At 45.2% G+C, this 23968-nt stretch overlaps 2 protein-coding genes across 10 annotated transcripts; one reads left to right on the forward strand and one right to left on the reverse strand.

The window, feature by feature from the left end:
• Positions 1 to 4412: 4412 nt before the first annotated feature.
• DNAJA1 (DnaJ heat shock protein family (Hsp40) member A1) lies at positions 4413 to 12275 on the reverse strand. 2 transcript variants are annotated; one of them, XM_064439161.1, is made up of 8 exons: positions 12008 to 12275; positions 11628 to 11805; positions 10323 to 10427; positions 9993 to 10220; positions 8464 to 8578; positions 6323 to 6438; positions 5615 to 5715; positions 4413 to 4787 (listed from the first exon to the last, which is right to left on the reverse strand). In XM_064439161.1, the coding sequence occupies exons 1-8, from the start codon at positions 12137 to 12139 to the stop codon at positions 4569 to 4571; spliced, it is 1194 nt and encodes a 397-aa protein (XP_064295231.1). In that variant the 5' UTR covers positions 12140 to 12275; the 3' UTR covers positions 4413 to 4568. The 2 variants fall into 2 exon arrangements, with proteins under 2 accessions (XP_064295231.1, XP_064295232.1); XM_064439162.1 differs by lacking the exons at positions 11628 to 11805; positions 12008 to 12275 and adding an exon at positions 10987 to 11008.
• Positions 12276 to 12433: 158 nt separating this feature from the next.
• On the forward strand, positions 12434 to 23605 carry APTX (aprataxin). Of its 8 annotated transcripts, none has more exons than XM_064439170.1 (9): positions 12434 to 12564; positions 13154 to 13239; positions 13586 to 13722; positions 14662 to 14708; positions 17153 to 17482; positions 18956 to 19015; positions 21786 to 22012; positions 22859 to 22962; positions 23256 to 23605. In XM_064439170.1, the coding sequence occupies exons 3-9, from the start codon at positions 13593 to 13595 to the stop codon at positions 23408 to 23410; spliced, it is 1053 nt and encodes a 350-aa protein (XP_064295240.1). In that variant the 5' UTR covers positions 12434 to 12564; positions 13154 to 13239; positions 13586 to 13592; the 3' UTR covers positions 23411 to 23605. The 8 variants fall into 8 exon arrangements, with proteins under 8 accessions (XP_064295240.1, XP_064295233.1, XP_064295237.1 ...); XM_064439171.1 differs by lacking the exon at positions 12434 to 12564 and adding an exon at positions 12730 to 12923 and having other exon boundaries at positions 13154 to 13235; XM_064439163.1 differs by lacking the exon at positions 13154 to 13239 and having other exon boundaries at positions 12446 to 12564.
• The last annotated feature ends 363 nt before the right edge of the window (positions 23606 to 23968 follow it).

The raw sequence follows: 23968 nt of genomic DNA on the forward strand, positions 1-23968 counted from the left end.
CCGGGCATGACAGTACACGATATGGAATATCCCCTTTGGCCAGTCTGAATCCGCTCTCTTGGCTGTGCCCCCTCCCCTCTCGCCTTCTTGCGCGCCCGGCAGAGCATGGGAAGCTAGAAGAGTCCTCGGCTAGTACAAGCACTGCCCAGCAACAACCAAAACATCTGTGTGTTATCTCAACATTGTTTTCATACCAAGTCCAAAGCACAGCACTGTGCCAGCTGCAGTGAAGAAAGTTAACTCTATCCCTGCTAAAACCATGACAGCATGACTTCCCCTCGGTGAAGCCACGCTGACTGCTACTGATGATTTTCTTGGTTTTGATGTGCCTGTAAATGGTTTCCAGGTTTAGCTACTCCATCACTTTCCCAGGTATTGAGGTGAGGCTGACAGGCCTTTAGTTCCCTGGATCCTCCTTCTTGGAAACAAGTGACTTTTGCTTTCCACCAGTTTTTGGGCACTTCCCCCAGTTGCCACGATTGAGCAAAGATTATTGAGTGTGGCCTTGCAATGACATCTGCCAGGTCTCACAGAACTTGTGGGTGCAGCCCATCAGGGCCCATGGACTTATGTATGCCCCGTTTGCTTAAGTCTTCCCTGACCTCTTCCACCAGGGGTACATCTTCCTTGCTCCAGACTTTCCCCTTGGTCTCCAGAACTTGGGATTCCTGAAGGTCAGTGTTGCCATTAAGACTGAGGGAAAGAAGGCATTAGGTACCTCAACCTTTTCCATGTCCTGTGTAACCAGATGCTCCATTTCATTTGACAATGGCCCCACATTTTCCTTAGCCCTTACAGAAGTTCTTGTTGTCTTTCTTTGACAATCAGATTCAACTCCAGTTGAGCTTTAGCTTTTACAACTTCATCCCCAGATGGTCAGACAATGTCTCTGTGTTCTTCCCAATTTACCTGTCCTTGGTTACACTGGATGCTTGCTTTTTGAGTTTGGCCAGGAGTTCCTTGTGCATCTACACAGACCTCCTGGCACTTCTGACTTCCTGTTCACTGGGATGTACTGCTCTTGAGCCTGGAGGTGGTGAGCCTTGAATATTAACTAGCTTTCTTGGGCCCCTCTTCACACCAGGGCCTTATCCCATGGTTTGTTTCCAAGCAGAACTTTGAAAAGACAGAATTGGCTCTCCTGAAGTTCAGGGTTGAGATCCTGCCTTTTACCCTCCCCTTCCTGTCAGGATCCTGAGCTCCACTATCTCATGGTCACTGCAGCCACAGCTGCCTTTGACCTGCATGGTCCCAACAAGCCCCTTGTTGGTGAGTACGAGGTCCAGCAGATCACCTCTCCTTGTTGGCTCCTCTATCGCTTGGGTCAGGAGGTTCTCACTGATGCTCTCCAGGAACCTGCTGGATTGGTTGTGTCCTGCTGTGTTGTCCTGCCAGCAGACACCAGGGTGGCTGAAGTCCCCCATTCTTTGGGCACTGCAATAGTGCTCATCTTACCTCCTAAGGATACATGGCATTTCTTTGTCTGTGGTTTTGGAAAAGGATGGCTTAAATCAAACCTTCCTTCCCTTCCTGTGCCTTACTAATGCTTTGAGCACCAATCAATCGCAAATGGAAGCAGTAACACATCTTCCCAGGCGAACTTGCTAATGAAAAGGTCATAGGACAAGCTGTTCACTTGTCTGACCTTGCATCACACTGCAAATTCAAAGCAGATTTGGAATCATTGAGTTTACACCTCTGGGCTGAGCAAGCTTCTTGCACTGCTGCTGGGCAGCAGGTAGACAAAGCACAGGGAGGAGAGGACAGTTAGGGCCCTGAAGCCTTACAGGCAGAAGCAAAAATGAGAGCAGGCTCTTAAATAAGCCTGCAGTGGGCGTTTTCAATTTCACAGCAAACCGGTGGCATTCTGGGGGAAAAACAAGTCCCACATGCCCTGCGCACAGTAGAAACAATCACTGTAATAGACTAGACTATAAGCCTGATAATATGAATTCGGTGGTGTTGAAACTGAAACACTGGAAGTAATTGCAAACATCCACTCAGGTTATGATAGATTGGATTACTGTGCTGGTAGTTACAGAAGCAGCTATTTTGTGCTACTGCATCCTCAATTTCTACAGCTGTCCATTCAGTTCATTCCCCAAAATGGGAAACTGTATCCCACATAGGGGAACAAGAAGTCAGGAAAAATAGTCTTATTTTTCAGTGGCACAGAACACGTTTTGCTGCTTGCTGTAGCTGTACGATACCCAGAATATTATGGGAGAACTAAGAAGCTTGGAAGAGCCACACATTGGACTCAATATTCCACCTGATGGTTTAAGGGCTGGGTCCTCCTTGCTAGCTCTTGCCTTCGCTTGCTAGTGCTTTTTGCTGAAGGGTTACTCTACTGCTGCCAGCTGTTCTTCAGGATGTAGTTTTTACATCAGTCACTAGCTCATTTCAAAGCCAAATGCTAAACTGGTGGTGTCTCTGCTTCCCTTTCTGCACTAGTAGCAGCATCTTTCCACGGGCTGCTCTGCCGAGGCTTGTCAGCCACCCTCCTGGAAGGTAGAGCTGGCCCATCCTCTAGACTAGCTGTGGTGTCATCAAGCTTGAGGCAGAATTGGCAACCGTGGTCTTGAGAGGAAATCAAGAACAGGAACATTACCTCAACTGTGCTGATGCAATTATGGGTGTGGTGAAAGGAGAACTGAAGTGTCCCTGGGGGGGAAAAAAAGGCTACGGAATGGTTTTTCATGTAATACAGTCATCTGGAGCAAACAATGTCCTGCCCTCATCCTCAAGGCACTGCACCAACTTGTTTGCCCTAGCTGTTTTGACCCAGTGGTTAAGGGAAAAAAAAACAACAACGGTGCTTACTGAACTGAAAATAAGTTGTGTATTTTAGTGCTGTTTAGTCTCAAGACAGTTGTGCAGGAGTCCTGGCCCTAGCTAGCAACAGGGTTATCCTCTGTTCCTCCCGACTCAGCCAAACTGTCCCACTGATAGAGCAAAGGCTCCTGCTGCTCACATTTGTACAGCTCACTGACAAACTCATTCAGGTAGAATTTGGAAAGACATTTTGCCTCCAGAATTTTATTCCTGCTGTGACAAAGAAAGAAAAAAAATGTAGGTGAAGCACGCAGGGAACCACTACTCTGTAAGTACCTAAAAGGTAACTACATTTGAAGGGCAAAACCCATGGTACTAGCTGTCTTTATACAATGAAACCCATAACACAAGAACTAGAGACATTTTCTAAGACTAACATCTTCCAGATACTCAATTTACAACACACATACTGTCATGTTGCAGCTATTTGTGGGAAGAAAAACCAAGTTCTCTTCGTGACACTTTGGCTTCACAGCAGTATGAAAAGCATAAGCTCTGTCCCAAGCCAGATGGTAGAACAAGACTAAACTAGAGGTTAAATCTGGACCTGTCTTCTCAGCATATTTTCTGAAAGAAGATTTTGGCTAAGATTGTCTGTGAATAGCTGTCTAAAAAGAAGGGGGTGGTGTCTTTAAACCAACATCTGGTCTAAGAAAAGAGGCAATGAACAATTTTGCAATTATATTGGAAATGCTTCATCTACAATAATTAGAACATTCATACAGAATTTTCAAGATTCAGCTTGAAATAATGCACACAATACATTTCAGAACATCCTAGATGCATCAGTCGGCTGTATTCACTGAGGGTATGTTTCTCTCCTCTGCAGGTTCACATAAGCCCACTAACAGGGCTGATACTGCTTTCCACGACAGACTACTGAGGGGTATCTGATTTCAGCGATCAAGGTGGAAGTCAAGCTTCACATGCCAGCAGGCTGACAGATTCCAAACTATGTGTGTGCTGATAAAGCCTGGAGCTTTTTACTCATGCGCAGCAGCAGAGGAAGCTCCTGCAGCAGCCAAGCAACCACTGGCTGCATGTGCAGTGTGGTGCAGGACAGCAGCCAAACAGTAGTCTGATGAACCAAAGCAAGCTTCACATCTAGCTCCAGGGTCAGGACCACAGCTGGCAGAGGAAGGGACTATTTGACCTTAAGTGCAGCAGCTTCAGAGAGCTTGTGCATGGCATGACTTTAAGGGGCCTGTGAAGATCGACCACATCCTTGTCAGCTCCACAAATCACACGGTTGCACGGGAGCCAGTTCCCATTTAACAAACACCAGTACAAGCCCAAAACATTAACATGTTATCCTAACTGGTACAAAATGTAACTATATCTTACCATGAATTATAAGTACTTCTGCATACTTCAGTAACAAGAGTATAGGATCTAGAATACCTATAAAGAACACCACAGCGTCTTAGTCTAAGCCTGGGCAATTGCACACGTACAGGAGTTACAAGGCTTGGAGGAAAAGACAAGCAAGTAAGGGAGTTTTTTGACCAAGAGGCAGGGGTGAAGTGCAATCAACTTCATTTGAGCTTGCATCCTGGAGCTTTATACAAATTGCAAAGTCAGTTTAATTACTTAGTTTATTTCTTTATGCTTTTAGAAACAACTATGGCTGGATTGAACAACAAATAGCAGGAAGTGAGGGTGAACTGCTTGTAGTCCTTCACTCATCCACTAATGCATACAAAACAAGCATCACAAGTTATTCACTGGCCCGTTTATGATGTCTGACATTGAACACCACCTCTAGGGTGATGCTCATCATCTTCATAGACTTCTCCATTATAGTGGTGTTTTCTTTTCTGAGACGGATCAAAGTCTACTAAATCCACTTGTTCCATTTCCTCAGTTTCTTCTATTTCCTGCCTTGTAGGAAGCAGTTTTTCAAGTAAAGACAGCTTATCTAAGGAGAGGAAGCCACTCTCTGGGAAGTTCACCTGAAATCATCAAGAACTGCGGTTACTCAAGTCTACCTGAATTGGCCATTTCCATCCCACTACAGGCTACATATCTGCCAAAGTCAGCTTTATCATCACAGATGACCTAAACCCAGTGCTTTAGGAAACAAAAAATTATCCAACATTTCTTCTGCCTCAGCCTACCCTCTGGAATAACCCTAGAAGCAAAGTACAGAATATATCAACCTTAGAGATATGGTCGAATCTCCTGTAAACCCAGAGCAGACAGAGCACGCTGCTACAGCTCCCACCCCACATTAGCTTCTCTCCAGAGAAGACATCAGCATTTTCCAGCCTACTCCTTTGCTCCAGCACAGGAAAACTTAATAATCCATCCTTCCAAATGATGATAGAAACTAAAGAAGGTGCCAAGCAAATAGAAATTCACAAGGTATCTGAAGAAATTCTTCTGGTACTTAACATACTTTGAGTGTTCTTAACTATATCTTACCATGAGCTGTAAGTACTTTTGCTTACTTCAGTAACAGAGTATAAGATCTAGAATTCCTATGAAGAACATCACAGCATCTTAGTCTACGCCTGGGCAATTGCACCCTATAGTTATAGTTCAGAAATTCTTCTGGTACTTAACATACTTTCAGCACAGAGTGTTCCAGAAGCTCTCTTTGTTCTGAACTGTAATTCTGTTTGATGGATTACATGTTCTCACCATTGTCAAAAACAAATACCAGACCAGGACATCTCATAACTGGTATCTCTTCTAGAGTGAAGTAATGCTTAGAGGTAAAATTTTCAATGGATATTTGGTGCTGAACTATGCTATGGAAGTAAGTTGATCCACTTACCCTGAATTCTATTATCAGACGTCCTTTTTCATATGGTCTGCGATAAATTGGCATACCTTCATTCAACACACACTTAATAGCCCCATGCTTCACAACCTGGCCTAAAAAACAGAACAACAAAAAACACAAAAACCACCAAAAAACCAACCAAACAAAACCAAACCCCAATCAAAAAAAGGAAGGCATCTGTGAAGGCAACAGAAGCAGCTTGAACTCCCTTCAATATTAAAGGAACCTTCTACATTGTGGTTAGACAGCTACACCAATATAAAGTAGTCTAACAGCGACTTACTGCCTGGTAACTTCTGAGCAGGAGAGCAGGCTGATGTCTACATTACATTCTTGTAACCTTGTTATGCTTCCCACAGGAAGCATACTTATAAATTTATTAAGTGCTCCATCAGTTCCAAAACTGAAAAAGTGGTTTTCAAAGACCCACAGCCTTCAGTTCTCATGAGGTATCCTCAGGGTACAAGTATGTCCATGAGCTATGGTCAGTTACTATATCATGCAAAGAGAAAGTTACTGCTGACTGCTATCCAAAAATCCATTTTTGTTTAAAGATTTGTACTGCAAAGACTAGGAGAAGAAGCTTGATGCCAGCACACATCCCTTGTACATCAAGATGGGATGCTTCTGTTCGTTTAAACTGCCAGCTTACATTCACTGTATACTTTGAATTTGAGCAGGAAGTAAACCAACACTTACCAGGATGGGAGGTAATAATAATAGTTCTATTATCCAGCGTTGTAATAGGCTTTTGAAAGCCACATAGCGCTTCAACCAGTTGAATGTCCATAGGCATAAGAAGGTCTTCATCTCGTCTACAGTAGAACCAATCAAAAACAGTTACAGAAAGGGAGAGGCAGTAAAAGGATCATACCCAACTTCAAGACTTAACTTGGCAAGGACAATAGAGCTGTGATTTTAATAGAAGCCCGGACAATTAAATGAAGAATACTGAATATTGATGCAGCACTCCAAGCCAGCAATTACAGGAATGATACCCATGCTGAAAGCCATTACTGATCAAGCCTAGCTATCCAAAATGTAGAAGCACTTACTGAAAAATACATACATACAGCAAGGCTCAACTGCATTCAGTATCACTTCACTGCTCCTTCCTAATTCTACGAAGAATTATCTCTCAGCCTCCTAAACACTGCAACTGGGGCAATTAATCCCTTCCTTTAGGTAGATTAATACTTCCTTAAGTGCATCAGCTAGCTCTACGTTATCTGTTACACTTGCTTTCTGAAGATCTGGTACTAGGGAAGTTTGAACAGGTGATGGCCACTCTGGCTTATGACGAAAGTACCTTCTAGAAAGCACCAACGAGTATCTGGAAGAGATAATGTAATTGTTTTAATTGCCTATTCACTAGCACTGCCATACTCAAGTCAGAAGTCTGCATACACTGCAGGTTCAGGGGCTATGACATCCTCCAGCCTATTTGAAGAACTGAGTTATACTTCACTCATCCTGTTTTGAAGGTCTCTGAAAGGAGCCTTGCCCAAAGAGTTATTTTTAGACTCTGATGGGAGAAGGGGAACATTGCACTTCTCCCAGAAGCAGCATGACCTCAGCATAACCTCACAAGACCAGTAATATCAAGGGTTATCTAAGGACACCAGAACTGAATGCAGTGACGAGAAAGATGGACAAAAATAATCCAGCAGCGTTGTGACTTCAACGCTGGTTAGTTCAGGTAACCATACAAACAGCTTGGCCCAGACTGTCCCTTTGGCATACCCGATTCAGTATCTGTTTTCACTGGAAGATAAGAAAAATCAGCTGAGTAAGCTTATCCAAAGCAATCAGAACTGATTCTTAACCTGTAAGCTCAGTGTTCTCTGGCACAGAGTTCTGGCACCACCTTCCAGAGCTCAGCACCACACAGGACAGTCGGCAGACCAGCTGCAAGTTTCCCAATAATCTCTGACTCACCGTTCCTATTTACAAGTACAATGTCAGTGGCTGGTGTTAAGACAAATGTTTTCTCTAAATCCATTGACTCTGTTGTTACTTCTCCGAACAGAAGCAGCAAGACACCAAGTGCAACACATTTCTGCTAGATGACTGGCATTGCTTCTAATCAGACCAAAATGTACTTGGATCAAGTGGACAGACTCATTTCACAAACATTAACTTGAAACAATGAGGCTTCAACACCAATCAGTACTGTCCAGTACACGAAATACTCGAGATGTGGTCAGTGCTGCTTGAGCCACTTTTGTTTTTGCAAGAGAGAACAGACAGGACTGACTACCCTGCCCAGCACACTCAGGCAGGAAACAAAGTATGGGAAACCACCTCTGGTCAGAAGGGTGAGTGTTATAGTCAGCAAGTTTGTCATAAATAGGATGCCTGAGGAAAAGTGAACACATTAAGTTTTCTGCACCTTGAAGCCAACTGGGCAGTGAACAGCTGCCCACACTAAATGGTAATTTTCTGAGGTAAGTGATGAAATGTTACCCTAGAAAGAGCAAGTAATCGTCACAAATATTCACATCTATGAAACAACATCTCAATATTTTACAAATTCTTAAAATTCAAGATTTGTAAACTCTTAATGACTGTAACTGGTTTTCTTTACCTTCCAACCCCTCCCAATGCCAACACTCATGTAAGAATACCTCATGCTACCAGAACACAAGTGGACACAACTAGTTTCAACAGGATTCCTGCACACCTGTGCGACTCTGGCCACTCAAACAAATTCACAGGTGAGTTCCAGGCATATGATCATATCTTCTGGTACTTCCAGTGGATAAAAGGCAAGTGGTAACCAAGGAAGCATGTGGACAAGCAACTCGGGGGTTAACATGAAGGAATTCCACAGTTTTTACCTTGTAAATACAGAATGGTCTTTCTGATCCAAGACAATAATAATGTCCCCTGGCTCTAATCCTGGCTCTTGGTCCCCTTCACCATGGAATGTTATTTTCTGACCATCCTTCATTCCTATTGTAGAAAACAAGCAAACATTTGTCATCTTTTTAAGTGAAAAGCAGCAGTAAGAAATGTTTTTATAGGCTGATAACTCTATCAAGGCACAAGCTGGTACCAGGAGATCTCTGGATCTTTAAATTAGAACATCACAACCTTCCCTTGAAGCATTCATGTTTTTTTTAATCCACTCACACTTCCAACAGATTTTAGCAGTGTCAACCTGAAATACGTCTCAAGATCAGTATGCTTAATTGTAGTGCAAAACAGCCACCTGCCAAGATAAAGTCCTTAAGCGAAACATTATCAAAACAGACTTCATTACATGCACAATCACTAAAAAGAAAACAAACACTGTGTACGAATTACATTTTGAGAGCAAATGACCAATCAGCTTTTTCAGTTTTATAAATATATACGGCAGAGCTACTTATGATCTCAGTGCCTGCTGAGTGAAGAATGCTCCCTAGGGCTGTAACTGTCATGTAAGAAACCCATTTCATCCCCCTTAAAAGTCTCTTCAACACAAGTCCTAGCTGCCTCATACAAGCTCACAGTGTTTTTTTGTATAAAGGGATAAAAAAGCGCCCTCTTCTCAGCAATTTCCCTGTTTAGAATGTCAGTAATATATCCCTACTAGTGCTCATATTTAATGTAACTGTAGGATTTTCCCCATAAAAACCAAATGGAGGCATTGCATAAGGTGCACTCATACATAAAACAGTTGCAGGTGATAATAAGGCGCAAGTATGTAGAAGCCATGTGCTTGTCACCTTGCTCCATCTTACAAGCTGCACTATGCCAGAGATTTCTCCCACCAGCTTCTGCGCAGTCTCATCAACAGAGGTGTATGTCACTCAACTCTGTCACTTTCTCCCGTCACTGTGAGGGTTCATGTATCAAGTTGCATTTTGCCAGGCAAAGCATACCTGCACCTAGCAGCACTGTCAGGGTTGCACAGTGAATAGAGCTCTAAGCATGAGAGGCTTAGTGCTGTTTCTGCACCCTGTTACTATAGCAGACCTGGTTCCCCTTCACACTGTAACACAGTAGAAGTGATCGGAGTCTGCAGGGTTTCCCTACAGGCAGGGAAAACTCATTAAGCAAGCCAAGCCAACAAGTGGTGAGTTTTACTTTAAACCACCCAGCCACCTGATGAAGACTCACTCCTATGAGGTTGCTCAAAAATAGTTCACTACTTACAATACTGCAGGTTTCAGAATTCATTCTTAGCTATGTGCACAGGTGTTAGATGCAAACATAGAGGTGATCAACCTTCCCTAGAAACAATGGCCAATTTTACTGCAAATGTATTCAGCAGCGTTGATCACCATATCAACAGCATGCATTTGCTAAAGCTTCTGTTTTAGTGCTGCAAAGTCAGTCAGAACATCAGAGTTTATTACTTCATCTTAGTAAGACACCTCACCTTTGTCAATGTGAACTTCTAGTATCTTCTTCTCTCTAACAATTTTTCTGCCAGTGCAGCTCTTACACCGGTCCTTGGGGCTGATACGCTCCCCATGCCCCTGACACTCCATACACACAGACTGGATTTGTTGCACCATTCCTGGCCCAATCTGGTGAATTCTGATCTGCATGCCTGTTCCTCTGCAATTAGGACAGCATTCTACTGCACCTTTCTTACCACCACGACCTGAGGAGAATGAAAATTCGGGACAGATGGTTATCCACTGCCATAAAAAAAACCCTGAAAACTTTAGAAGCAACTTGTGCCTGGTTTCAGTTTCACTGTTACCTTCACATTTGTCACAGATAACATTCTTCTGCAGTGCAAGTTTCCTCGTTGCACCATTGTACATATCTTCTAAACTTACTGATAACTGATGGACCACATTTTTGCCTGTAAAAGAAAACAGGTATCTACTCAAGTTTCAAACCTTCGTCTCCAAGTAACAGTAAACTTCCTATTTCATTGTGCTCAAGTGCCCATAAACCAAGCCTATGAGCTTTACACCCTGTTCTAGCTTTATCTTGTTTTGCTGCTATTAGTCAATTACCCATTCCTATCTGATATCAAATTAGGTAACAATTCTCATGGCTTTATCTGTAATGCTTCTCTCTTAGAATAAGCCAAAAGCTACTCTGTGAAAGCACTAACAGTAACAGAAACAAAGTATGTAGAACCTTAGACAAATGTCTAAGTTTTATAATGCAGGACTTCAGTTTTAACAAAGTGACTGAACATGTCTCCTCCAAAGAAGTGGGAGATACTGTCTTGAGTCAGCAGAGTACTTTCTTCCTCCCACCAGGGGACTTCCTGGAAGCTGAATTGAGTAATTTAATTTTTAGACTCACAAATTAGTTACAACTTTAGCTACAACAGGCTTAATTTTGTGAAGGACAGCAAGTTCTGGTTTACTAAGAATACTTCAATAAAACACTAACATTTTGATACAAACCCTTTTTCCTTTTTCTCCCTTTGTCATCAGCTCTACACTAAGAAGTGGTGGCTTCTTCGGCACTACTCTGATCCGGTTTAATTAACACCACAGTCTTTCCCAGCGTGATTAATCTGGACTTTAACTTCTGAGCAGCATTTTACTGCAGCTTCAACTGAATTCCAAAGAACAGCACAAGAAAACAGAAAGGGTTCACAGACTGAATTGGATTTGGCTATCTTACTTAGATATAGTTACATAGAACTAAAGAGCAAACTCACATTTAGACATCACATTTACAGTAGCTCAGTTAAAAAAATAATTTTAAGCTATATTAATGATTCTGTTTCCTCTTCAGTGTATTAGCATCCAGGCTTACGCTCAGCTAAAGGCTTTCCAAACACAGAATCTGGTTAGCTATTAACGTGAGACAAGGCACAAGAGACCAAACTACCACTGGATGAAACTAATGCCCTCCCCTGCTCGTTGAGAGTATTGAGGGCGAGGATCAATGTTTTCTCTGGTTTTAAGATCGAGCTATGACTTAATTTTAACACTATCTAAAGTCTTAAGCTGGCAGCATTCTCCTCGGCGACTTTGATCTTGCCTACCACGGGACCACGCCATAAAGTCTGGGGAAGTGTGGGAAGATAGCAGGTTACCTCGCCTTTCTCTCTGCATCCTCCCGCCGCCACCGAAGAACATATCGAATATGTCCATGGGCGACCCGAAGCCACCGCCAGAGCCGCCCTCTTTGATGGCCTGCTCGCCTCCTTTGTCATACAGGTCCCTCTTCTTCGGGTCTGACAGCACTTCGTAAGCTTGGGAAATCTGCTTGAACTGCGGGAGACACACACGTGCGCGCCGCGCCTCAGACACCCCTGAAACCCTTTGGGGCGCTGAAACCCCAAAAGGCGGCCGGGGCGGGGGGGGCTCCCAACCCCCGGGATCACCCTCCCGACCCCCCCCCCCCCCCCCATCAGCCGCTCCCCACGCCCTCCGGGCAGCGCCCCCAGCCCAGCAGCCCCCTCCCGCCACCGACCTTCTCCCCCTCATTGGGGTTCTTGTCAGGGTGGTACTTGAGCGCAAGCTTTCGGTAGGCCTTCTTCAGCTCCTCGGCGGAGGCGTTGGGCTTCACGCCCAGCACATCGTAGTAAGTAGTCTCCTTCACCATGGCGGAGGGCGGCCCCTGGGCGGAGGGCGGCCCCTGAGCGCCGGGCGGTCCCGCACCCCGCGGCGGATCCTCGCCCAGACCAGATCCCGACTTTTCTGGAAAGTTCCGAGCCGGTCCCGCATCCGGGCGCTTTTGAGCCGGCGACGCCCCGCCCCGGAAGTCCCGCCCCGCCGGCCGCCAGGCCGTGGAGGAGGTCGCGCAACCAATAAGAGTGGGAGGCGGAAGGCGGCTGGCCAATCACTGCCGTCCCACCACAGCACAGCTCGCCCGCCGCCGCTGCTCCCGGCGTGCACCGCACTGCGCATGCTCTGGCGGGCAGCCTGAGGGTAGCTGCCGCCATCGTCTACCTCTGGCGTTACGCGTGTGCACTGAGCAGGCCCCACCCCCGGCATCTCCGGTGCTCGGAGGTACCGAGCTGTAGGCGGGTACGCAGCGGCACCCTCGTCCGCCGCCTTTCCGGCCCCGTGGGGCTGGGTTACCGCCGGGCCTCAGGCTGCTTGCGCCGGGCCGCGCGCCGCGCCTGCCCCTGGTCACGCGGTCGCCGCGCCGCAGCAACTGATTGGCTGAGGCTGCTGGCGCGCGCGGTGAGGGCCGGGGACCCCAAGTTGCCATGGGGACGGGGCCCGGGGTTGCTATGGGGATGGGGCCCAGAGACCCCCGGCACCCCCAGGGCCGGTAGCCACCGCCGTGAGCGATCCGGCGGGGCCGGGGCGCTGCCGGCCGCCCGGGGGGCTAGTGGAGGTAGCCGGTGCCGGGCCCCCGCCCGGGCACGGCGGAGTGTGCGGTGAGCGGTGGCGGGGGCCTGTCGTGACCGAGGGGTTGCGGCTGGGCGGGCCTGACCGCAGGCCACACGTTTGTGAGTGAGCGGCAGCGCCGGTGTCGTGCTGGGGTCGGAGGGCTGTTTCCACCGGGATAAGCTGGCGGCAGAGCCGGGAGGAGTGCCTAGGGTGGGGGGCGCGGGGTCTTGGCTGTCCGGGGTCAGTTCGGTGTAAGCGTGAGCGTCCGGTCTTGTAGCATGGTCCATCTGCAGACTGCTGCTGGAGGAAGCTGTCCCTCTCTCTCGCCCTTTCTGTCTTCTGCCGCCTTCTTTGTTTTGGTGGGTAAGTTAATTTCTCAGATCGACTTTGATTCAGTGGGAAACAAATCACTTCCTGTGTGAGTAGGGTTTTCTGTCAGACGGAACTGTTGATCCAATTGATTATTCCTGTATACGATCCACGGATGTGAGAATGTGCGGTGATGTAGAAAGAAGGAAAATAGGATTGCCCTCCCAACAGCAATTTGCTCCTAGATTATGCTAACACTTTGCCTTGAGTTTCAGAAACGTAGACCCAGTCAGCAGAAACGAATCAGATAATGAATGGGAACCTCCAGGACCCTGTCCCCAGGAAGGTGACCCCTCGGGAAGCCGCGTGTTAATAATGTACCGTTTGTTCTGCTCTGTAGCACAGTGATGCGTGTGTGCTGGCTTGTGGGGAAAGAGAAATGCAGTCAGCGAATGAAACTGCCACACTTGGAAGCAGTTGTAATTGGGCGTGGCCCAGAGACTGGGATAACTGATAAGAAGTGTTCACGGCAGCAAGGTAAGGCTTAGCTCAAATCCCACTTTCTACAAGCAGCAGCAACCAAGCTTGTGAAGAGTGTGACATACAAGTATGGCACTTGTGTTTATCAATAAACATCATTCTTCTGTTTGGATAAATTACAGTGAAGCTAATGGACTGATGTTTTGCCCTAATTTGTAAACCTGCTTTGAGCAAGGTCTAAATGGGATATTACAGGTTTGCCTTGAAATCTAAGCAGGCTTTCCATAGGCTTGCTTCTGCAGTCACTGGCTTATGGTCTCTTTTCTCTGCATGGTCCATAGTGTTGCCTCATTCTTGAAGTAATAAAAGTTTTTTTGTAAGTGCTTATGGAGATCTCTGGCTCCTGAAAAATCAGAGGAGACACCTAATAACATGAAGTTCACCTTCGTAATCTAAGGCATTGAACCTTTACATGACTCCCCAAGCCCGCAGTCATGTTTCATTGCCTGTGCTCTTGTTCTGTGCGTGGGACTTCATCTCCCTAGTCTTCCACCAACTGATTTTTAGTATGACCTGCTATTTTATAGGTGCACCGGGAGAACATATTAAAAAATCTGTGACCTATAAAATACTGCCCTTCACATCTTCCCTGCCTTGTCTTTCTTCAGTCTGGACAAGTCCCACTCCATGCCTTGTTGTCTTAGAGGGCTGGTGAGAATAGCAAGAACGTGTAGAAGACTCCCACAGATTTCACCTTTATTCTGCAGTAACTTTGCTGATTCATGGTGTGAAATGCTCAGGTGTGACTCAGTGTATGGGTTGGTTCCATTTTACCTGTGGTCCTGGGAACAGGGGATGAGGCAGAAGTATTCTGTGCGTACATTCACAGAGATAGCAGATATTAAAATACAGGAATGTTTTATGCATGGGGTAGTTCAGTGGAGTTCTGGCCATTCTATTTACACTGTTTTGTGACACTTTGTTCTTTCTTTCCAGTTCAATTAAAAGCAGACTGTAACAAGGGGTATGTCACAGTTAAGCAGGTATGTTTTTAAATAGGTGTACAATACTTCTGATACTTACTGGGTCAGCTGTTGTACTTAAACTCCACAAATGCTGCAAGTGATTGTTCTGATCACCGGGTCTGAATGGCCTGAAGCTGTTTTATGACCGAGGAGAGCACAGCAAGTGGTCCTCAGAAGGGATGTCTTTTTTTGTGTGTGTGTGTGTGTGTGTACCTCAATGGGAAGACTGCACTATTCCTCCCAGATATGCTCTAGTCTTAGCCAGACATGCAGCATCAGGGGATGCTGCTGTGAATCTTCAACCTGTTCTTCCAGGTGCTACTTTTGGGAGGTTTTGGAGTTCCTTCCCTAAACTTGCCGCTCTGCCTCCAGCACCTTAAACTTCTAAAGCTGAGGCACCCCTTCATTTAAGGTCAAATTTGTTCTTGTGTTAATGGGACTGCGCAGTCCTGGGAGGCTTTTGTTTTGATAACTGATAGACCGAAGGTGTGGTCGCCTCTGGGAAGGGATGGGATGTGAGGCAGCCCTGACGGCATTCTCATGTTACTACTAACTGGATGGATGTAGGCCTATTCTCTCATACTTATGAGGACCGGTATACCTGAGGTAATATGAAGGGAATATTCTCTAGCTTCACGTGCTGGGGCGTGCATGTGCACCCGCAGCATCAGCATGTGTGGGCAGCACATCAGTGTGTTCTGCCTACTGAGGACTATTTTCTTCTGTCAAAACGCCTCCAGAGCTCAGTAAGCACAGGGACTCCACCAGTATCAGGTGAGTCCAGCAAAGATCTCTCGGACAGTTTTCCAAAGTCAGCCTTAGCTACAGTTTGAATACCGTGTTACTGGAATCTCAGGGCTGGGAATACTTGCTGGTGGTGGGTGCTGGCATGTTCTCACTGCCTGCTCTAGATTTGCTTCCCAGGTGATTTATGTGCAGCACAGGGTTCTGGTGATCAGTTGTTTGATAGCGTATTGGCCCAGGGGATGTGAATTGTACTTGACTTGAGTGAAACTGCGGAACTGTAGGCTAAAGAGATCCTGGCTGCAATCAGGCAGGTGTTTCAACACAGTGAATACCAAGTGATGAGAGGCACAGTACCATCTTGTGAAGCAGGCAGGTATCACCGTGACAAAGCTAAAGAAACATTCTGTGACAGAGTTTATCATTCACAGGGAAGAGCTGGCTTCCTGAAGCTGGTTTCATGCATAAACATTAACCAAAAGCATTTTGGTGAAGTTGGAGACTCCTAATTTCCCTTGGGTCACCCTCATTATCAGGCAAAATCTGTCTGTCAAGCAGTCACTTATGTTGCCCATGCCACTTTGTCTTATCAGTTATGCCTGAGATGGAGGAAAATGTGTTACTTTGCAATTATTAGCTACACTTCAGGTAACTTCTCTGTCTTTAAAACACTGTTTTGAGGGGAAAATTATTTTAGAGTTGCATAGAGCTGTAAACTTGTGCAGTGAGAGAGGCAGGTAAAAATTTGACCTTGCTATCCTCATTTTCTGCTAGAATAGAATAGATAACAGAGTTGGTTTTCTGAAAGTGTAAGATGCAAAATGAAAATAAAAACATTAAAATACAGATAGGCTGGTATATATGTTGCACAAGGTGAGGTGGGCAGAGAGGTTTAGCCTCTCTTGAAGGAGCAGGTAAGTGTTGTCACTGTGGTTGAACATAGTCTTCTGTGGGCTGGATAAGAGTTACCATATTTGGCTTGGGAAATGAAAAAGAAAAACCAGGAGCAAAGCGATGGTCTCTGTGTAGTGAATTCTTCCGGGGGCCCAGAGAGGCTTTTTTCCTGATTCCCCCCCTCGGAGGGAGTGTGTCGCAGGTGTTGGCAGCGGGCTGTGCTTGGTGAGCCAGCTGTTGTGAGCCTGAACTCCGTTCTCTCTTGGAATGAGCCAGAAGAGCATGCTTGTGTATTATGAATGCAAATGTGTTCATGGAACGGCATTCAGTAGAAACACAAAACAAGATGTAGTAAAGAGGAGAAGAAAGACAAAGTAAAATAATTTGAAAACAGGAAACTGTGGGGATGATTAGGCTGAGATAATCTGTTGAAGTTGCTCTTCAGAAATAATCATTACTAACGCTGTTACTGTTTTAATGGCTGTTTAATAGGTTGCTGATTTTTTTATTTGAGCAAAGAGTGGCATCGGCTTTGCTGTAACTCTGTAGCCAGCTGCTGCAGTGCTGTTGGGTTGCTGCGACACTATGCCCCAAGGGTTGTGTGCTGACAGCTATGATTGCAAGGCTGGGCCATGGAGTGGTGGCTCCAGCGCTGGACTTCCCTGGTCCTCTAGAGTGGGTCACTGTGGGGAGGTGATGCAGTAAATACAAAATGCATTTTCTTTCTAGGATAGTGATATTCCAGGGCAATGGAGTGGTAGTTGGTGATTCCAGTTACAACATCACTTGTTTTCCCCCCTGCCTCCCCTTTCTCCCTACCAAAGATAGGAGTCAACCCAACTAGTGTTGATCTTGTGAATATTGGCAAGGATGAAGAGGTGAAAATGAAGCCAGGTCAAGTTCTGCATATTGTGAATAAACTTTACCCCTACACGGTGCAATTTTCCGAAGAGTCAGGGAAAACTGTTACAAAAGCAGAAGAGAAGATACAAACGGACGAGACACCAAGTGAGGATTCCTGTGAGAATGATGACGTAGAGCTTGTGCCCAGAAAAACAATGAAGATGGAGGTGGTGGATACACAAGGCAGTTCTGCAAATCAGAGGCTAAGCAAGACCAGCGTATCTCCACATGAAGGAACTTTGAGCAAAAAGGCAAGTGTACTGGTATTAGTCCATGTGCCTTTTCTCCTTGGGTTGTCCACTCCATCAGGGCTTTGGTCTTTCACTTTTGTGGGTCCTGCTGATGGGGAAGTGTCTCAGGTGAACAGAGTATTCAGAGCATGTGAGCTGATGTGCGCTGAGGCAGCAACTCCTGACATCACCCAGGTCCTGACAAAGTTACCTGGTACCCCTTCTAATTTGGGCTGGGGGGTGGGTGGGTGTGAAGGGGCTTCCTTTTGTAGCAAGCGAGGATTTAATCTCTTGTTCCTGCCACAGTTTCTGCTAGAAGGGCAGTCCACATGAGCTCAGTTTAGCTGGAGTCACACAAGGATACTGTGCTGGCTCTTGAGATGAAATCTGCTGTGTTGCAAATGGAGTGGTGGTTATCTAAAAGCTTATGCACAGAGAGTGGAACAACTTGACCCTCTTTTTTTTAATTGGCTTTTTTTCCACCCTCCTGCTTTTGTAATTTGTTGTGGTAGCACCATGTTTACATTAATGAATGTTACCAACCAAAATCTTCCGAAAGGGAGTTTTAGCCCCGCTGGCATGGGTGAAATAAAAGACTGCTTAGTGCATCAGGAACTATAACAGTGCAGTTTCTGGAGGAGAAGGCACAGAAATTAAACCCCCTCAGGACAAAATTTCAGTCCCTGGTTGTGGTGGGTTGACCACTTATTTTGTTTGTGAACTCAGGCTAGTTACGTTAGGGCCAGATTTGTGGCGGTATGAGCAGAGAGACAAGGTGATTCACACTGTTTCTCTGTCAGCATTTATGTTTGAACATCTTTCTCTATTAGAATATGATGACAATCATCGATAATGCCTGTAAAGTGATCTGAACAGATAGAACACTATGTTTTGAAAAAATTGCATTTGAGGCAACTTCTGTAGGGATTCAGTAACCAAGTTAAGAGATATCTGCTAGTGTTGGCTTGATCTTCCTGTGCCTTTCTTGTTTTCTATACAAGCCACTCCTTGCACAATATAAAAATATAAATACATCTTAAGAGCAGGGCCACATACTGCAACCACTTCTTTGTCCTGTGCAGAGCAGCATGTGACAGGACAGTTAATGGACGTCCTTTGGCCCTTGTGATCCATGAAGCAGAGGGTCTTCTAGTAAAGTAATCCACCATCAATAGTAATCAATGACTGTGCCATAACATGTGCGTGCAAAATTATTAAATTCAAACACAGCTAGAGCTCCATGTTGTTAAATTTCCAACATTTGAAAAACTTAACTTTGAATCTTAACAGTGTTTTGTTAAAAGTTTTCAAAAGTAGCGTTGTGGGGGCAGTTGGAGCAGCTGCGTTGGCATTTATAGAAAGAAAATAATTCAGCTGTCATTCAGCCGTTATTTTACCCTTGTATACTAATGAAAGGACTTAACTGAATGCTTTAAAACACATAATTGGACTCTTTATTCTCTTATACGTTACTTTTTTCCTTCTGTGCTTTAGGAGCATTTGGGACACTGGAGTCAGGGTCTAAAGAGCTCCATGCAAGATCCAGAAATGCAGGTGAGAGCTGTACACTTGTCCTTTACAGCAGTTCCTGTCTAACAAAGTTAAATGAGCTTTCTTTCTTCCTTTTGCAGTTTAATGATGTAATTAAGCAGGACTTCCTATGGAGTACTGTGTAAGGGCTGAATTGTACTTGCACCTCTCTCTGTAGCAGCATTAATTTGGTAGTCTCTACTATACTGATTTTGCAGAATGTTGTTATCTTTATTGAGTCCTCTACACTGCCAAATTTGGCCAACAGATTTCAAAGAGGTTGTTGGGAGAGCAGACAAGCAGTGCAGTTGCTTTGTTTCCTCAGGGAAACCAGCTAAAATGGGGGTGTGGTTTGAGGGTGAGCAAGTAGCAGAGGCTTCTGTTTCCTGGCAGTCAGCACTGCCTTGTTTCCAGGCATGGTGCAGTTTCCTGGTTTCCAGCAAACTCCTGACTGCAGTACTTCTGTGCCAGCTGGCAGGATGTGACCCTGGGGCTTCTCCTCCACCCTGTTTCCTTGTGCCGACAGGAACTTCCTGGGTGGTTTCTTCTAATCTGCAGATGCTCCTCCCTCCTTCTCCTTCCCTATGGCTGCGCAATGGTTTTCCTCGAGCTCTTTTTTTTGTTGTCTGCTGCCTGTTTTTGGGGAGGTCAGACTAAAGATGGAGAAATCTGACCAATGTTTTTTGTGGCTGCAGGGTGTACACACTTCCTTGTTACTGTATTCTGAGGAAGCCCTGAGAGAATCTTCCCTATCCATATATAGCACCTATTTGCATTTTATTTTTAAGTTATGGCAGATATATAGACATCTCCTTCTCAAAAGCAAGCTTTTTATCTCAACTCCAAAACACGGAGAATGCTTTCCATCAGTATTCCACTGTCTGGCAGAGTAAGGCCTGAAGCTTGGGTCCATTTAGCTTAGGTTTTGGCTGGCTGCCTGCTGCACAGCCATCTTCACATCAGAGAGGTGTTTTTCCCTTTGTACTTCTTAGCAGGAATATGTCTTCAGGAGGATGGATATCACAGACACCTGTGATACTTGCTTCTGGAAATCACTGAATAATTTCAGTTGGAAAAGACCTTCGGAGGTCACCCAGTCTGACCACTTGCCCTCGATGTGATTGCCCCAGCCTTTGTCTGTTTGATTTAAGATGATCTCCAAGGGCAAAGATCCCACAACCTCCCTGCTCCTGTTCAGGTGATGATCGCCCTCAGTCTGAAAATAATTAAATAATTTCTGTGATAACTAACCAAAAGGTCCCTCTTTTTTTTTTTTTTAAGTTCAAGTCTAAAGTGTTGAACTGTGTAGAGTTGGAGGAGAACTGGATGCTCATTCTCCTGGAAATGCCAGCAGTTTCAAACAAGGCTTTCTTTGAGGAGTGATAAAGCTATTGACGTACTTTCTTACTTTTTAAACATGAAGCTTAATCTTCACCCCTTAAGCGGAATTTCATTTAGCACTTACCAGACAGTGCTTTCTTGACCCAAAAGATAAGCTGGTTTTAAAACTGTTCATTGAATGTTAGAACAGAAATAACTCTTTGTGACTTAGTGTTAGCTTTACTGGTTGTGGTTCTGAACTAAATACACAAAGGATAGAATTCCTATCTTTGCTTTTTAATCAATTATTAAATAAATGTCAATATTTCTTTCTTCTGAAAACATTTGATCATGATCCCATTCCCACTGGCTGCACATGCAGACACTAATGTGTTTATTTAAAAATATGACAGCATCTACCAGTCTTGCTGCTGAAATAATCAGCACTATGATTTGTACACTGATAAAATTTTCATCTTCCTGTAGAGCAAGACTGATCAGCTCTGTGTATAAGCACAGGAGAATAATTAGCACAGATGACAAAGACATCATCCACCTCTCAGCAGTAGACCCGCTAAGAGATAGAAGAGACACAGTGCACAGTTTCTGCTCCAGAACATGGCAGATCTTTATTGCCAGGAGCAGGCTGTCCCTGGGTTCTCCACATGCTTTGCTACTGTTTCCCTTCATCAGCTGTGTCAAATTGTTGCGGAAGGCAAAACAAAATGAAAGCGCGGGAAGAAGGGCGTGATAGGCAGGAACCTGGCCTCTTTTTTGCGAGTGATCTTACCAGGTAGCATATTTGGTAGCACAAACTGAAATAGCTTAGACTGGAACGTTTTTGTCTGTGTAATGCTGCTGGCAGTCTGCAGTGCTGAGCACATCGTACGTAGCACCTCTGAGGCTTGTGGTTCACTCCAGAAATCTGTGAACGATGAGGCAGTCCAGTGTGTTCCTACCTGCTCTAAAGTGAGCGCAGTGCCGTGATTTTGTGTCAGTGACCGCAGAGCCTGAACGGAGCCTGGTGGGAGCAGAATATCCTGGACCTCACTGGTGTCTGAGTCCAGGTGATTTCAAGAGTTCATATCCACGTGTAGCCGTGGTTAGCTTACTGCTGTATAAGAATTGAAAGCTTTTCCCTTAAAGTATGTAAGAGGGATGCTGGAACATCTCTCTGTAGCTGCCTGGCACGTGGTATGGAAGAGGGCGCATATCCTGGGCCAGCCTAGTTCTAGCAGAAGTCCTCCTTGAAGTGCAACGCTCTGCTGCTTGACATTTCTCCCCATCTAATAATCTTACCTGGCTTTTTTCTGGCAGTACGTGTTCCACTAGCAACGCGTATGTGTTCTTAGGGACTTCTGCAACCACAATGGGATGTGCAGATAGGTAGTGTCTCAAAAATCCAATATAGTGCTTATAGGAATAAGATATTTAACTCCCAATCAGTAAGTAATCTAGTTATTTGTTTTGCAAGGTTTACAAAGATGACAAGACTGTAGTCATCAAGGATAAATATCCCAAAGCTCGTTACCACTGGCTTATCTTACCATGGGACCCCATTTCAAGCCTGAAGTCAGTCACCAGGGACCATCTTGAACTTCTGGAACATATGCATGGCGTTGGGCAAAAAATGATTGAACAGTGCCCTTCCAGAGAGAGCCTGAAGTTCAGACTGGGTTATCATGCTATCCCCAGTATGAGGTAAGACCTGGATGAGTCATCAGGTGGAGACCCCATTCTGGTTATACAGATTTGGGGCTAAATCTGTAACGTGATCTGGCATTGCTGAAGAACAGCTTGTCCTCCTGAGCACTACAGTTTGGTGTCCAAGTCGTCTGGGTGTGGCTGCGCATGTGCTGCTGTGTACATGCCAATGGGCTACGCAGGTGTCGTGGGTCAGTGGGGAGCGCCCATTGGGTTCCCCTAGCAGAGGTCTGTAGCTGGAGCTACGGCATGCCTGTGCTGCAGTCCCAGCAACAGGCGGCGCTGCCAGCCGCCAGGTGCTAGGGCATCCCCACCTTGCGCACTGAGCTGTGATCAGGGGGTGAGTCTTAAGCCTATCAAATCTGTCCTGATACTGAGGAAGGATTTGAATCCTGTGTATAAATAAGTCCAGATGTTACACTGTCCAAATGCCCATGGGTACTACAGTCAGTGTTCCTAAGTTGTTCTGCAGTTCTTGGACACAGCTTTGGGCACTGATCAAGTCCCATTCAGGTACTTTACAAAGCTTAAATCTTTTGGTTTATTAAAACCACTGTCTCTGCCTTTTTTGGAAGCTAGCAGGGATAGAGACTGTAGTTAGGGGCCAGTAGCATATACAGACTAGTGACCTTGACTGCTTAAGTGAAACCCTCCTTGGCGTGACATGGTGCTTCCAGAACAGACGGGGCCTCTTCTGCCACAGGACTGTGGATCAGATGTGGTAAGACTGATCCATAAGGCTGGCAGTCCGGCTCTGCTGAATTACGTTTACAACTGGTACTACTGCAAAAGAACTTCAAGCATTAACATTATTATTCTCTCTTACCTACATATTTGTTTCAGCCAGCTACATTTGCATGTAATCAGCCAGGATTTTGACTCTCCAGCCCTGAAAACAAAAAAGCACTGGAACTCTTTTACTACAGACTACTTCTTAAACTCTGAAGGTAATTATTAGAAAAGGTATTCATAATACACAAACCTGCTTGTGTGTTCTGGCTTTGGGCTTTTTTCCCCCAAACATGTGTAAACCATAAATTCTATTGTGGTAAGTGAAAGGTTTTATGTAATTTAAGATATTAGGGAATAGTGCTAAGTAAAGGCAACCGCATTTTGTGGCTGGTTTAAATCAGAATGCAGTGATCACATGCTGTCCATGAGAAGCAGTGCGCAGAGATTCTGCATCGTCATGTGTTTCGCAACACTGCATGGTCCCAACACCTCCTGTCTCTTATTTCAGATGTGATAGAGATGGTAAGAAGCAAGGGAAAAGTGACGGTGAAAGATCGTGTCTCTGAACTTCTCAAACTGCCCCTCAAATGCCATTGTTGCAAACAACAGCTGTCCACTATCCCACAGTTAAAGGAACATCTCAGGAAACATTGGCCAAAATGACTTTTCAAAAAAATCATCTTACAAACTGGCTCAGATTTCAGGCTACAGCAAAGACCTCGACATGTATGGTTTTTGTTAACTGGAACGACAAAGGTAACATTGGAAAAAGTAGCCTGGAAACAGCAGCATGCTAACTTTGTAATAACTGAAGAAAAAATCCCCCCAACAAAAAATAAAGTGAATTCTGAAATTGAAGGTGTGTTTGCAGCTTTGTTGTGGTTCTGCCACACTAATCTGTACGTGAACAGAAGTTGGGAAGAAGTGTTGTGTTTGGACGAAAGGATTTATTTTAATTCAGAAGCTGAGGTGTTGAGCCCAGTTCTGGGTTTCTACTGAGAGGAAAGAAACAAACAATGATTTAGAAGTCTTTCTCTTGATGTGTTCTGCCTATCACTGAAGTTTCCCTTAAGTGAGAATGTTGCAGAGGCTGGTGTGGCTGACAGCAAAACTGTTCAAGGAATGTACTGAAAGCGTACGGGAAGGAGCATCAGCTACAGTGTCCCCACTTTGCTGTGCTGCGGCATGGCTTGAAGGTTCCAGTGCTGCTGAACTTGCCCT

The sequence above is a fragment of the Phalacrocorax carbo genome, chromosome Z (genome assembly GCF_963921805.1).
Source record: "Phalacrocorax carbo chromosome Z, bPhaCar2.1, whole genome shotgun sequence".
Taxonomy (NCBI): Eukaryota; Metazoa; Chordata; class Aves; order Suliformes; family Phalacrocoracidae; genus Phalacrocorax; species Phalacrocorax carbo.

What these genes read in the sequence shown, in the direction of transcription:
- DNAJA1 (XM_064439161.1), bottom strand. Translation starts at nt 12,139, where the DNA reads ATGGTGAAGGAGACTACTTACTACGATGTGCTGGGCGTGAAGCCCAAC. An exon ending in AGAAGTTCACATTGACAAAG is followed by an intron (nt 8,579 to 9,992) that starts GTGAGGTGTCTT and finishes TTTCTACAATAG; the next exon opens with GAATGAAGGATGGTCAGAAA. An exon ending in GACCATTCTGTATTTACAAG is followed by an intron (nt 6,439 to 8,463) that starts GTAAAAACTGTG and finishes GTTCTACTGTAG; the next exon opens with ACGAGATGAAGACCTTCTTA.
- APTX (XM_064439170.1), top strand. Translation starts at nt 13,593, where the DNA reads ATGCGTGTGTGCTGGCTTGTGGGGAAAGAGAAATGCAGTCAGCGAATG. An exon ending in AAGGAACTTTGAGCAAAAAG is followed by an intron (nt 17,483 to 18,955) that starts GCAAGTGTACTG and finishes TCTGTGCTTTAG; the next exon opens with GAGCATTTGGGACACTGGAG. An exon ending in CTACTTCTTAAACTCTGAAG is followed by an intron (nt 22,963 to 23,255) that starts GTAATTATTAGA and finishes CTCTTATTTCAG; the next exon opens with ATGTGATAGAGATGGTAAGA.